Genomic DNA, 14,686 nt, shown 5'->3' on the forward strand with positions numbered 1-14,686 from the left:
CAGGGGAGATTTAGGCTGGACATTAGGAAATACTACTTTTCTGAAAGAGTGGTCAGACACTGGAACAGGCTGCCCAGGGAGGTGGTTGAGTCGCCGTCCCTGGAGGTGTTCAAGAAACGTTTAGATATAGCGTTGAGAGACCTGGTTTAGTGGGGTTATGTTGGAGGTAGGTGGATGGTTGGTCTGGGTGATCTTGTAGGTCTTTTCCAACCTAGCTAATTCTATGATTCTATGATTGTATGTAAATAATACAGGAGGAAAATGATACAAGAAACTAATTGTTCTCAGGAAAGTCTTGCAGGAGACAAATAAATATGTGGTCTCAAATAAACCTCTGAGTCTGGATTCCCCAGTGGATCCATTCCAACCAGGAGATTGGGTGTATATAAAATCCTGGACTTTGGAACCACTGCAAGAGAAGTGGAAATGACCCTTCCAAGTTCTACCGATCACCTACACTGCAGTGAAACTGAAAGGAAAAGGACCCTGGCTCAGATTAGGAAGGCACCTTCCACATGGAATGTTGAACAGACTTATCTTGCTGTTGAAAGATAAGATAATTAGGCAAGCATAATGTACAAAGTAACTTTGGTAGCAGGAATTTGCTTTGTAGGTTGTGAAGGATGGAAAAACAATGTACATTTACAAATAGTGGGGAATCTAGCTAATGTAACTAATTCCTCTGTTTGCTGCATATGTACCTAGGTAATCTTATGGGGAGAGAATTGAACAAATAATGCATGCCTTGGGATAAATCTACCAGGCAGATCCACATGGAGGAAATGAAGGTATGTTTGCTAGTAGACTAATGCCCTTGATCAGGATCAGTTATCCTGTGCACTTGGGGAAGTATTCCCAGCAATGCAGATTTGGGACAGCAGTGCAATGACTGCAGTATATTCACCTAGATACAAAGTATTAGACAGACTAAAAAGAAGCAGCAGTCAGTTTGTTGAGAAGCCAACTCGGTTTCATTCTTTCGTTCACTGGTTCTTCCTTATGCTGGAAAATTGGAAAAAGCAATAGTCTGACTGTTGTTGGAGAAATGATAATATACTGAGGATGGTAGGGTGTTAGCTACAAACCCTCACAATAAAAAGGAGGAATTGATAGAAGTTGTAACAATATTATTAAGCTTGCTAGTGTTCATTGATGGATATCCCTGTCTTGCAGTTCATTTAGATGACAGAAAGAGGTGTGTCTCTCAATCAAGGAGTTAACGAAGCTCTGCTGAGTCTTTATACCAAGGAAACATGAGGTCCTGTTTGGAATTGGTTAATGAATATGTAGTATACTGCTGGGAAACTTCTGCATATGTAACATACTTCCTGGGAAATTTCTGCATATATAACACAAGTAATGTATATATACTGAAGATCTTTTGTGTAATCTGTGCGTGACTGGAGGATTACCCCCATGCATCCAGTGCTGCTATTAAAGAATGTCTGCTTTCTAACGATCCCAGCTTGAGTCTTAGAGAATTTCCTGATCGACTGTCTTACTGTATCATGGAAAACTTGCATTATCACTAACAATTGTATATAGTTAATGGGTCCTTTTATACAAGACAGTTTGAAGAATCTGTGGAACTTGTGTTAAGATCTGATGTGAGGGCACTCATGCATTAGTAAGATTGTTGCAGTACTGATACTGTACATTAGGGCAGGCTTTCAGGACCTCCTAAAGAGAGAAGCAAAAAGTGTTTCTTCTTTAATTTTGATTGAGCTTTTCTTATGTTTATCTAGACATGACCATACTGGGAATCATAGAATGGTCTGGATTGGAAGAGCCCTTTAAAGATCACAGAATCACAGAATAGTTGAGGCTGGAAGGTACCACCTGGTCCAACTCCATGCTCAAGCGGGGCCACCTAGAGCAGATTGCCCAGAACTATGTCCAGGTGGCTTTTGAAGATCCTTAAGGAGGAAGACTACAACCATCATGGTTGTAGACTATGAAATGACAAAAAAAGACTTTATGTCCTTCCAAAAGATGTTGAAGAAAAGGGTGTTTCCAAACACTTCTTGAACACTGACGGGCATGGGGCATCAACCACTTTTCTAGGAAGCCTGTTCCACTATTTGACCAACCTTATGGTAAAGAGATTTTTCTTGATATCCTGTCTGAACTTCCCTACCACAGCTCTGTGCTGTTCCCACAGGTCCTATCACTGGTAACAAGGTGTCTTGGCCTACTCAGTGTTGAGAGAGGTGAATCTTTGGAATCCCCCAAATAGGGCACTCCTAGCTCTGCAGGTTTTCAAGAGCAGTGGAGTCACAACAGTGACTTAGAGAATAATATAAGGCAATTTACTGAGCTTTGTCACGACAATCAGCGAACTACTTTGAGACAAAATTGGATAGCTTTCTAACACCAATTAACAAGTGTTATGGATCAAAACTGTACCTCAGTGCTGGTGTTATTTCCTTATCAACTACTTTAAGGCTTATTTAGGCAATGGTTACTAACAAAAAGGGAGTAAAAGAAGATTGCACGGAAAGAAAGGAAAAGAGAGAGGGAAAACAAAGGTTTCACCACTCCTTGGATCCAGCATTGTCTTGAATTGAGGGTCTTTAATGAGTGGTGGATCAAGAAAGGTAAACATGTGCTCGCTTTTATATAGTTCAGTTGGTCCAAGACCACCCTTGGGATGCCAACTCCGTTGTGTCTGTGCAGTTAGGTGTTCCAGAAGATTCAGTGATCCCTACTCAGTGAGTTGCTCAAAACAATAGTTTTCAACCAGTAGAATTACTCAAGCTGATGTTTTTACTCAGCTGATGTTTTTCAGCTGTAAGAGGAAACAGATGCAGTCCATAACAGAAAGTAGATGCTGACTGTAAGAGGAAGTAGAGAAAAGCTTGTTGCTGCTCTGCCTCCACAGGTCTCCATCTCCTGGCTCTCCTTTTTCAGTGCTTTCTGCTTGTGCTGTTTGAATCAGCACAGGCCAAGTTCCTCACTGGTCTCAGACACCACCTCCTGGCTCAAACAGTAGAGAAAAGCATCTAAAGTTCATCTTCAAGAGTAGCGACAGGAATATAACAAACAGAAGAAATAAAGAGAGAAGAGACAGAAGAAAGTAGCGAAGTGATCATATATCTAACAGTAGCTATGCTGATCATCAAAAATACAAATCCAATTAACAAGGTTAGTCCAATTTGTGCCAGCCATTTTCTCCACCCGATAAGCCCCCAGGACCATAAAAAGGTGGTAAACCAGCATCTGGGTGAGGGTCCCTTGAACAAGTCTTGGTTGGAGTGATTTGAACAGTTCAGAAGTCTGACAATTTTTTTCATCTTAGCATGAGCTTCTTCTATGGAGGTGATGGCATTATGAATAGCAATACAGCATTACCCCTTGGTTAAGTTTAAGATGCTTCATATTATTGTCCACTCTGTACCCGTGCCCGGCATTACCCCATTCCAGATGCAGCACCCAGCATTCTTCTTTGTCAACTTTTATGCCATTGTTGACTGTCCAATGCATCTGGATCCCTCTACAAGTCCTCCCATCCCTCCAGGGAGCCAACAGCACCTCTCAGCTTAGTATCATCAGCCAACTTGCTAAGGAGGACTTTTCTGTGTGGCACACTGGGGTTCATGCTTAGATCTTCCAAAGATTAGTAGCAATTCTACTACTAATATCATGTGATGTTATCATACTAATGTAACACTCCACCAGTATACTTTCATTCAGTTTCTGAGTTGTTTGATCATCAAGGCACCTATATTTGTTAGACCAAGTGCAGTTTAAACTTGACATTTTACTTTATTCAGTCCTGCATAGCCAACTATGCTGCAAACAATCTTTTATTTGACATCAGCTGTCAAAGGATGGTAAGGTCAGTCCTAAGTTTTTTTTCCTCCTTTTGTGCTGCTCTACAAGTTACAGGTCTCTATTACATCCCCACTGACATACACTTTCTTTTCCAGAAGGCTTGTTTATGAAAGTCATTCGCTGTATAGAAGCCATTGCATTCTTTTAATCCTCTTTTTCTTGCCCTTTCTTGAAACATTCCCCATTTTTCTTTTGAGATGGAGGGTGAGACCATGTTTGTGCACAATTTATCAATTTATAGACCATCTTGATGTTTTCTCTATTTTGTTCTTTGCTCCTTTCTTACAAGTGCTTTCTTTCACACTACAGAGAAGATATTTCTCACAGAGAAAGAAGATATATTTCACAGAGAAGATATTTTCATACAACTCTTTGTAATAACTGTTGCAATAGCTGAGGGCTGTTCTATTTTAAATGTGAAGTTAGGACTGTTTCTTCCCCTATGCACTCCTTTACTTTAGCTTTCCTGGGTTTCATCTTCCATTTTTTACCCAAATACTCCTAAGACTTTTCTGATTGTAGTTCTTCTCAGTCTGCCTACACCTCCCTAAAAAACATCATACCATGAACATACTTTGACACTGCTTCCAGATCCTTGGTAAATATGTTGCACAATTAGGTTCCAGAATAATCCATATGGGTCTATATTGTTGAATCCCTTTTATTGTGGAAATGGATTATTGACTCCTGCTTTCTTACTTCCTGCCTTTTAGCCAGTTATTTACCTCTGCAGATACTTGTTTCCTGGCAGTGTAATTTTTAAGAGCTTTTAATGAATGACCTTCTGAAAATCCATGTTCAACTTTATCTCTCTTGGCCACAAGCTTATTGACTCCTAGGAATTTCAGTAGAATTTTAAGGCAGTTCTTCCCTTAAGAAAAGCCATTTTGACTCATCCTCATTGCAGCATCTTTATGCATATGCCTACTAATTCTAATCTATCATAGAGTTTTTGTTAAATTTCCTACCATAGACATCAGACCTGTATTTATCCAGATTTTCTTAAGGTATCCTTTTAAAAAATTGTCATTACAGGTAACATATCCAATTCTCCTGCTACCAAAGCAGCTTTATATTAGCTGTTATACATGAAAGTTTGTATTTTGGCCTTGAATCATTTTAGAATTGTTCAGTGTATGAAATCTGGTCCTTATAATTTGTTAGTATTCATTTTGCTTATACGTTCAGTAACCTCTCTTACTGATTGATTTCTGGTTTGAGCTGCCCAGTTGCTACAGGTTTGCTGGGCAATCTGGATTGTTGCCTGAACTATAACTGAATATGAGCTGTTATTGAAACTACTCTGCTCTTCTTGCTTCTGTATTGTGGAATTTGCTGACTTCTCAGCTCCGAGCTCTACATTCATAGAATCACAGAATGACTTGGTTTGGAAGGAACTTTAAAAATCATCTAGTTCCAACCCCACTGCCATGGGCAGGGTTGCCACCCATGAGATCAGAATGCCTATATGTTCCATATGCAGCATTGTGTCCCTGCTGCTTCCTGACAGTCATACAGGTCAGAAGGCAAAAAGCGGCCACTGAGAAAAGATATGAGTAATAAAAGGCACAGGGAAGGAGGGAGAAATATTAAAGGAAGATGAAATAGAAAAACATATATATGTTTCATTCAAGTAAGTTTTGATGGGAAGAACCTTGCTCCTATCCTTGGATTGAAAGGGAGAAAAGATGAGGAAAAGATAAAAAGACTATTTTGGTCAAGCTAAAGAAGAGAATAAAATCACATGCCTGTACAGAAATGCTGGACAATTATGTCAGACTATCATGAATGAATGGAATTTGCCCAGTGCAAAGTTAAGAAAAACACAACAACAACAGCACAGAACTGTGTAGGTATAAAAAAAAGGTATAATCAGGGAAAATGTGTATTGACCTAGTAACTGACATTTTTGCAGCAGCACACATAGGTGCAAATTATTATAGTGCTAACCATACCACAGCTGTACTTATTCATGGTAGCAAAAGAGTGTGTATACTGAAGTGGTAGTGCCGCAGTATATACGTGAAGTGGTATTAAAAAAAATGTAGTGGTTCTGTGTGAATGTTATGGTCATGTCTCTGTAGTAGTGACAAAGAACATGAGTCAGAGGTCTACCTCAGCAGGAAAACCATGCATCACCTCTGAAAGGATGCATTAACTCTACTGCTGCCATTTGCTCTTCTTTGCCAGCTTAGATAAGAACTTAAATACGGCAAAGCACTTCATATTGTATTCATAATCCAAGTATGTAGCAGCATCTTCATAAGGCTGTTGTTGTAGCGGCTTGTGTGCTTTCTTTGCTGCAGTGGCAGGAGTCCGGGCTGCATACCAGTGACTAGAGTTTGTGCAAAAGAAGCCTACGCTTTCTTTAAGAGCTTTGGAGCCATGAACTTTGATGACTAGAATGAGAAGAACTATTCTGCAAATGGAACTTTGATCTGAGAATTTCATGATGAGGGTGCAGAGGACAGAATGCATACTGTATGCCAGTAGTGTTCCTCAGAGGTGCCATTTTTCAGAGCTGCAGTTGCTATGGAAGTTACTCAGTATCTGAAAATATCAGCATCTCTGTAAGGACTCTGGAGCTACTACACTGCAATGGAAAAAAGTATAGAAGTGTTCTGCAGACATACTGTAACCATGACACTGTAAACCTCTGCAGGGAGGTGTGAATCATACAATGGTTAAATGTTCATGCTGAAAGCTGCAGTATGACAAAGCATGTGGTTCTACGGAGTAATTTTAGCTGGAGCATTACAAGGTTTGTCTGCAGCACGGACTGTATTATGGAAATCCATGTGTGGGCTTTCCAACAGAAGCTAAAGTTCCAGCACTCATTTAGGACAGCAAGTACATTCCACTACCACCTCCCTGGAGTAGTGCACGCAGGATGTAGTAGATGCCAGATGCCACATTCCTACTTTATACTCTTGTTTCTAGAGAAAACACCTCTTTTGTGCACTGAGCCCAAAGTGAAGGACTATTCTATTCTTTCCTTTCTGCTCGACCAATAGGCTCTGAAATGCAGCCAGTACAGGGAGCCCATTTCAGGGAAGGGCTACAGCTGTGAAGTCAATTGCCAAGCAAGCAACCAGTTTACTGCCAGCGCTAGTACTTCGTTGCTATTACGCTTCCTTTCTTCCTCCGTTTCAGTCCCCAAATTTCCGACTTTCCGTTTATTACAGTGCCGGCAGACACGACACAATTCCCCACCACGGACTTCGCCGAGCGCCCGACCCCGCCCTTGAACCCGCGCTCCCCCCGGCCCCGCCCTTACCCCCTCGCACCGCCCCCTTCTCTGCCGCCCGTACCGGTCCCTTCAGTGCGGCTGCGCATGCTTAGCTGTGCTAGGCCGAGGGGGTGTTGGTAGGGCTTGGGCGCGTGCGCGGCCGCTAGGAAGCTGGACCTTGGTGGTGGGGGCGGGAGCGGGAGGAAAGCGTTGGCATGGCGGAGGCCCGGCCGAATACAGGTAAGTGTGATTATCGTGCTCGGCGGGAGTCAGAGAAGGGGCTGGTGGGCTACGCTGGACGCGGAGAGGAGGAGCGCGCATCGCTCCGCAGTAACGTTCGTGGGCAACGGGCAGAGCTGCGGTGATCTCAGCCGAATGCGTGGTGTCAGGGGCGTTCGGACTGAGGCACCACCTGTTGTTACCTGCCTCCTGCGCACCGCAGTGCTGTGGAGCCTGTAATACTGAGGGTGGCTGGTCTGTGCGTGTTCTGCAGGATGTGCTAGGAAAACTTTGTCCAGGAGGAAACATATGAGTTTCAAGTGACGAGCAAACGGCACTCAAAAAAAAAAAAAAAAAAAAACCCACTAAAAAAGCCATTTGATTTCTGGAAAACTTGCTGCTTCTCAGACCGCCATTATCCCCCCTTCGCTCCCCATGCTTGCCATACTCTGCAGAGGGCGGTGCTACTGACCTGCTCCTGTTGCACGGGCATTTATAAGATTGTGGTGTTCAGGGTGTTTCCATGTGGAGTTTTACAAGGGTTCAAGAGGAGATGTCTAAGGTGCATGCTACTGGTGAGTACTCCCTGTCCCCTCCAGTGCCCTACAGGTGACAAAGTGGAGCACGTGCCACATGAAGAGGGGTTTAGGAACCCAACCTGGAATGGGATTGAATGCCACAAGTAGAATAAATTGTTTTTTGTTTGTTTGTTTCCAATGCTGGTTTTTAAGGTGCGGGATTAGCTTAACTTTTTGTTTTTACTGGGTGTGGTTTCTGTGGAGGAGGAGCAACCCTTCAAGATGTGTATTCCAGCCTAGCATTTAATGACCTGTAGTGAATTACAGGCACTTAGTAGTAGAAGAATTCTAATACAATTGTGTCTTGGGTATGTAAATAGAAATAATGTGCGCCTGGAGATGTTCATGACGTTTGCTGCTTCCATCACATTTTCTGTTTCTCTTGTGATCTGGATAGACTTTTCAACTAATCAATACCACTTCGGGCTCACCCTCTCTTTGTTAATGAAGTTGTTAAATTTCTGTCAGGTAGAGAGTCCTGGACTTGAATGATTGGGAAAGAAGAAGAAAATACAAGTCTCTGCTTTTGCAGCACCTTGAAGTAAAGTCAGATTAAGGATATCGTTAGTTTATATTTCAGGTACTATCTTCAGTCTCTTCTTTTCTTAGCACCCAGGCTGTGAAGAGGGAAAAGTAATTTGAGTTCATTTTTGATGTTTTGAAAATAGGTCCATGGCCTTCTTGCGGGAAGTGGAATAGCCTGTGACTTGGTTTGGAGTGTAGATCCTGATAGATTCAGTAAAGAAAGCGTAGTACAGGCAGCTGTTTGCTTGTCTATTCATCCTCCATGCTTCCTGGCTGTGAGGTAGCTCTGGTTCTAAAACTTTTTATGCAGTGCATATGTGTTGGAATAAAGAGCCCTAAATAGATATATGAAGCAAAATAGGATTACTTTTTTTTTTTTAAAAGAAGTAAATTAGTCTAGGCCATGCGGTGTTTGTGCTTTAAAATATATAAGGTAACACAGGTATTGTTACATGGCATTAAGTTCTGGAGTCTTTTCCATTTTAGGGTAATGCCATGTTGTCAAGACCAACTCGTAGGTAAGTTTGGTTGCACTTATGTGGTATTTGGATGCAAACTAGCTTTTGCCGTGGATTGAGTGTATGATTTTGAGACCTTAAATGTGAAAAATATTTCTGGTCTCAAATTTTATCAAGGGAAGCAGTTGATGTCAAAGAATAACTGTTTCAGTTCTTGACAGGTTTGTAACCTGTCCAGGATATTTTGCTAATACTGAATAATTACTGAGACCCAGAGGATAAGAGTATAAGAAACAAAGCAGTCGTGTGGTGATTATTTACATTGATATACCTTCTCAGTTTCCAGCCCTGTGTACCTAGGAGGCATATCACAAATGAGAGGTTATATTATTTAATAGTCATTACGGATCTCTTCCCTGTAAGTAGCTGCAATTGCTTTTGAATGTAGCTTAGTGCTTTTTGCCTTTACAATGACAACTAGTTTTGTTTTCTCATACAGCATAGTATTAAAGTAAGGGTATCAGGAGGTGCTTTAAAATGCTGAACATACTATAAAGGTGAACAGGAAGTGAAAATTCATAATGCATTTAGTCTTTAGGAAGAGTTTATTCTAGAGTAGATAATCCTAAAGTTGTGAGTTGTATTTCTTCTCCCAGCTTAGTATTTCTCCTGTGTTGTGTTCAAATGGACTGGCCAAAACTTCATCTTCTGTTCAAAATGTGGATGCATTGAATTTGGACAGAAGCATAAAAAGGCAAAAACATAGCGATGTGTGCAAATACACTTAGGGTGCCAACTGGCTGTCAAGCAGCTCTGCAGAGAGGAATCTTAGGGTCCTTAGTAGACAATGAGCTGACTATGAGCTGGAAATGAAAACTTGCTGCAAAGATGGCCAGTAGTAACCTGAACTACCTCAGAATGTTGCCAGCAGATCAAGGGAGATGATCCTTTCTCTCTACTCAGCACTGATGAGGCAGTGTCTGGAATGCTGTATACAGCTGTGGGCTCCCAGTACGAGGAAGACATGGGCTTCCTGGAGACTCAAGTCCAGCATAGGGCCATGAAGATGAAGGCATTGGAGCATTTTCATAAGAAGAGGTTCTGACAGAACTGGGACTGTTCAGTCTGGAGGGGAGAAGGCTTGCACAGAGGGAGTAAAGAATATGGATACAAATTCTTCTCAGTAGTATTGAGTGAAAGGTTAAGAGGTAACAGGTAAAACTTAACATGAAATTTTGTCTGATAGCAAGAAAAAACATTTTTACTGTGTGGGTGGTCAAACGCTAGAACAGGTTGCAGGGAGGCTGTGAAATATTTGTCCTTGGAGATACTTGAAAAGTGATTGGACACAGTTTGAGAAGGATGTTTGGACTATCAATGGTCTGAAGAGTTCCTTTCCAACTTCAACCATTCAGTAATTTTATGGTAATGGTATTTTGTATGTTATTCTTTCTTGAATTTCTGGTAAGGATTGTGGGAAGGAGGCATATCTTTTATTAACTCATAGAATCATAGAATGGCCTGGGTTGAAAAGGACCTCAAAGATCATCGAGTTTCAACCCCCCTGCTGTGTGCAGGGTCACCAACCACTAGACCAGGCTGCCCAGAGCCACATCCAGCCTTGGCCTTGAATGCCTCCAGGGCTGGGGCATCCACAACCTCCTTGGGCAACCTGTTCCAGTGCGTCACCACCCTCTGTGTGGAAAAACTTCCCCCTAATATCTAACCTAAACCTCCCCTGTCTCAGTTTAAAACCATTCCCCCTTGTCCTACTGCTATCCACCCTCGTGAACAATTGTTCCCCCTCCTGTTTACACGCTCCCTTCAAGTACTGGAAGGCCACAATGAGGTCTCCCCGGAGCCTTCTCTTCTCCAAACTAAACAAGCCCAGTTCCCTCAACCTTTCCTCATAGGAGAGGTGCTCCAGCCCTCTGATCATCTTGGTGGCCCTCCTCTGGACCCATTCCAAGAGCTCTGCATCATTCTTGTGCTGGGGCCCCCAGGCCTGGACGAAGTACTCCAGATGGGGGCCTCACAAGAGCTGAGTAGAGGTGGGCGGCAATCACCTCCCTCTCCCTGCTGGCCACCTCTGTTTCTTAAAAGGGGGGCGGGGGGAAGAAAAGAAAAAAAAAAGCTATCACAATTGGAAGAAACAGTAAGTTTTGAAGTTTGGGACAGGCAGATCGTTTTGGTTGAAAGTGGATTGCGCTTCTTGATTCTTCAAGCCTGAAACATGTAACTACTATTGCAGAAGAAATCCAACCTTCTGTGAATCTGCATGTTCTCTGGAAATTACAGCATACTGTAGGTGAATACTGTTACATAAAATGCCCAGAGAAAACAGAAAATATTAAGGTTGTTGTTTTGGGGCATTAAACCTCTTCCTCACAAATTGGAAAGCCTCAGATTTCTATAATGCGCCATTCATGGTGGTTTTTTGTTGTTGTTTCTTTTCCTGCTACAGTGTAATACAGGTACTGTAAAATCTTCATGGAGTGTTTTCTCTCTAGCATGTGCTTTGAATTCAGCTGATCAGACCATTTTGGATATATGCAGATCTGACACAAATAAATTAATGTATACACACTGTACTGTCACTGTCTTCAGAAATAATTATTCTTTCAGTATTTTAATTGTTTTAATTTTAGGACAGATATGTTCAGTTTACTTGGACTTCTGGGAGTGAGGATATAAGCAGAATGTGAAATGACTAGTGCTTGCCGAATGGGCTGCTAAATTTTGAGGTAGATACTTTTCTTCAAGGCCCTCGTTTGTTTCCACTTAGTGCTAGTACACTTGACTGTAGTTGAGGAAGATGGAGTTCAGTCAATACAATGATAAGTAAGTATGGAAGGAATATGCTCTTCCTGAAACCTGTATATGTGAGTTCAAAGTTACTAAGCAGAGCTTTCTAGTTACGTGCTAACGTATTTAAATGTTGGGTGGATCTTCAAAAATTTCTACTTCTACTGTATTCTCTGTCTTTAGATTTAATTCAGTATTCGGTAACTATAGACCAGTCAGCCTCACCTCCATCCCTGGAAAGGTGGTGGAAGAACTTATTCTTGGCTCTGTCTCTAAGCATATCAAGGATAAGAGGGTCATAAGGGGCAGTGAACATGGCTTCACCAAGGGGAAGTCATGCTTAACCAGGTTGATAGCCTTTTATGAAGACATAACCAGGTGGATAGATGTTGGTAAAGCAGTGGATGTGGTCTGTCTTGATTTTAGTAAAGCATTTGACACTGTCTCCTACAGCATCCTCACAGCTAAACTGAGGAAATGTAGTCTGGACAAATGGGTGGTGAGGTGAACTGTAAATGGGTGGAAGGAAAACAGCCAGAGAGTTGTGGTCAATGGGAGAGAGTCTAGTTGGAGGCCTGCATCTAGTGGAGTCCCTCAAGGGTTTGTACTGGGACCAGTATTATTCAATATATTCATCAGTGACTTGGATGAGGGAATAGAGTACGCTGTCAGCAAGTTTGCTGATGATACAAATCTGGGAGGAGTAGCTGACGCACAGAAGGCTGTGCTGCCATCCAGTGAGACCTAGATGGGCTGAAGAGTTGAACAGGAAGAAATTTAATGAAATATAACAAGGGCAAGTGTAGAGTCTTGCATTTGGGCAAGAACAACTCCAGGTACCAGTACAGGTTGGGGACTGACCTGTTAGAGAGCAATGTAGGGGAAAGGGACCTGGGGGTCCTGGTGAACAGCAGGATGACCATGAACCAGCACTGTGCCCTTGTGGCCAAGAAGGCCATTTGCATCCTGGGCTGTATTAGAAGGGGTGTCAACGGCTTACGGGCAAGTTTGGCCCAGTTCTGTGACTAATGGGGTGGGGGAACCCACGGATCCATGCCCCGGGAAAAAAGGGAAAGGGGAAAGGGTAGAGAGATGGGCCTAAAAACAAAACAGCAGCAATGATCTGAGGAGAAACAAACTAATTTACTAAATAAAATATCGGAATGCAAAACAACACAATATAATACAATTAAAATTGAAGCTAATAAATAAAATGAGTGTCTGAAAACCAAAAAGCCTTGCTCTAATGCTGGTGGTGAGGCGGCTAGGGAGGGAGATGCTGCCGGGATGAGCAGAAGGAGAGTGAGGAGCAAAAAGGGACATCTCGTGATATGCGAACAGTTTTTATCTTTCCCTCTGAGCAGAAAATGGTAACAGAACAGTGAGCAGTTATCTGGGAAATGTAGTTCTTCTCTTCTGAGAACCAGGTACCTGGAACTATCCATGATCCACGGAACTGGAGCATTAACTCTTTAACTCCCATTGCACTACATGATGTTATGATGTTGAATACTGACAACAAAAATCACAAAACCATGACAAAAGGGTGTGGTTAATAGGTCAAGAGAGGTTCTCCTCCCCCTCTACTCTGCCCTGGTGAGACTGCATCTGGAATACTGTATCCAGTTTTGGGCCCCTCAGTTCAACAAGAACAGGGAACTGCTTGAGAGAGTCCAGCACAGAGCCACAAAGATGATTAAGGGACTGGAGCGTCTCCCTTATGAGGAAAGGCTGAGGGAGCTGGGTCTCTTTAGCTTGGAGGAGACTGAGGGGTGACCTCATTAATGTTTACAAATATGTGAAGAGTGAGTGTCAGGAGGATGGAGCCAGGCTCTTCTCAGTGGCATCCAATGATAGGACAAAGGGCAACAGGTACAAGCTGGAATGTAGGTGGTTCCACATAAATAGGAGAAAGAACTTCTTCATGGTGAGGTTAACAGAGCACTGGTAACACCCCACTGCCCAGAGAGGTTGTGGGGTCTCCTCTGAAGGCATTCAAAACCCACCTGGACGCATTCCTGTGTGACCTAATCTAGGTGTTCCTTCTCCAGCAGGGGATTGGAATAGATGATCTTTTGAGGTCCCTTCCAATACCTGACATTCTGTAATTCCATGATTTCTCCCTTACTCATCTCAAAACTTTGAAGATCTTAATGGATGATCTACAAACAGATGAATAGCTTCCTACTGCTAATAGTACAGGTTTACCCCAGATCCTGACATCCTTTTTTATTTTACCTCCTCCGTGACCTTTGAGTAGCCTCTACACACCAAACCCACAGAACAGTGTGACCTGATAGCACAGGAAGAATTCATTGTCTGCATTATCACATAGCTTAGAAATTATGAGTGCTGGTCTAATCAAAGATCAGAAAGACTAGTACTAATCAGAGTAGTTTGTTTAGTTTTAATTTTGTGTTTATCTGATTTTTTCTTTTTTTTTTTAACCATGCAGGAGATACAACTGAATTAATTTAGGAAAAGAGAAGTACCACCTCTGACACCTAAAAGTCTACCTTGTGGACTCTTTTAGCCAGTAGATCTTTTTTTGACAGGACATCTTCAATATAGTTTTTTGTTTTGCATGTTTATTAATAATCATCTACTTAATACAGCATCTGCAAGATGCGTTAAAGCACCTTGTGTAATGTTTCTTCAGTTCACTTTAGCTTGCTGAAAGTATGAAACTTCTTTGATTATTTTACAGAAATACAGGCTGGAATTTAGGTCTGGATGTTTCTTTTTTTGATGGGACTCTTGCATATGCACATGTAAGCATATCAAGATATCTGAGTCACTGTTAGTTACTAATAATTGTACTTGTGTATCTATTCTGCTGTTTCTGATCATGGCAAACAGAGATCAATTTTACTTGATAGAATTTATGTCATGGTTTTGTGATTTTCGGTTATTGGTATTCCACATCATAACATCATGTAGTGAATGTACCTGGTTCTCAGAAGAGAAGGACTACTACAGTCCCCACGGCACTTTGCTCCTTTGTTACCATTTTCCAGCCGGAGGGAAAAGATAGAAGC

The 14,686-nt window shown here is 42.0% G+C and overlaps 1 protein-coding gene and 1 long non-coding RNA gene across 2 annotated transcripts in view; both read left to right on the forward strand.

The window, feature by feature from the left end:
* On the forward strand, positions 116-1,464 carry LOC110393137. Its single transcript, XR_002434811.1, has 2 exons — positions 116-788; positions 1,174-1,464. It is a non-coding gene; the product is annotated as an uncharacterized LOC110393137 (long non-coding RNA).
* Positions 7,128-14,686, forward strand: part of NFX1 (nuclear transcription factor, X-box binding 1) — a 101,462-nt gene continuing 93,903 nt past the window's right edge. Inside the window, exon 1 of the mRNA XM_021385667.1 lies at positions 7,128-7,303. Within this exon, the coding sequence (XP_021241342.1) occupies positions 7,279-7,303 (25 nt within the window). The 5' untranslated portion in view covers positions 7,128-7,278. The remainder of the gene's footprint in view (positions 7,304-14,686) is intronic.

This window comes from Numida meleagris, chromosome 2 (assembly GCF_002078875.1).
Source record: "Numida meleagris isolate 19003 breed g44 Domestic line chromosome 2, NumMel1.0, whole genome shotgun sequence".
NCBI lineage: Eukaryota > Metazoa > Chordata > Aves > Galliformes > Numididae > Numida > Numida meleagris.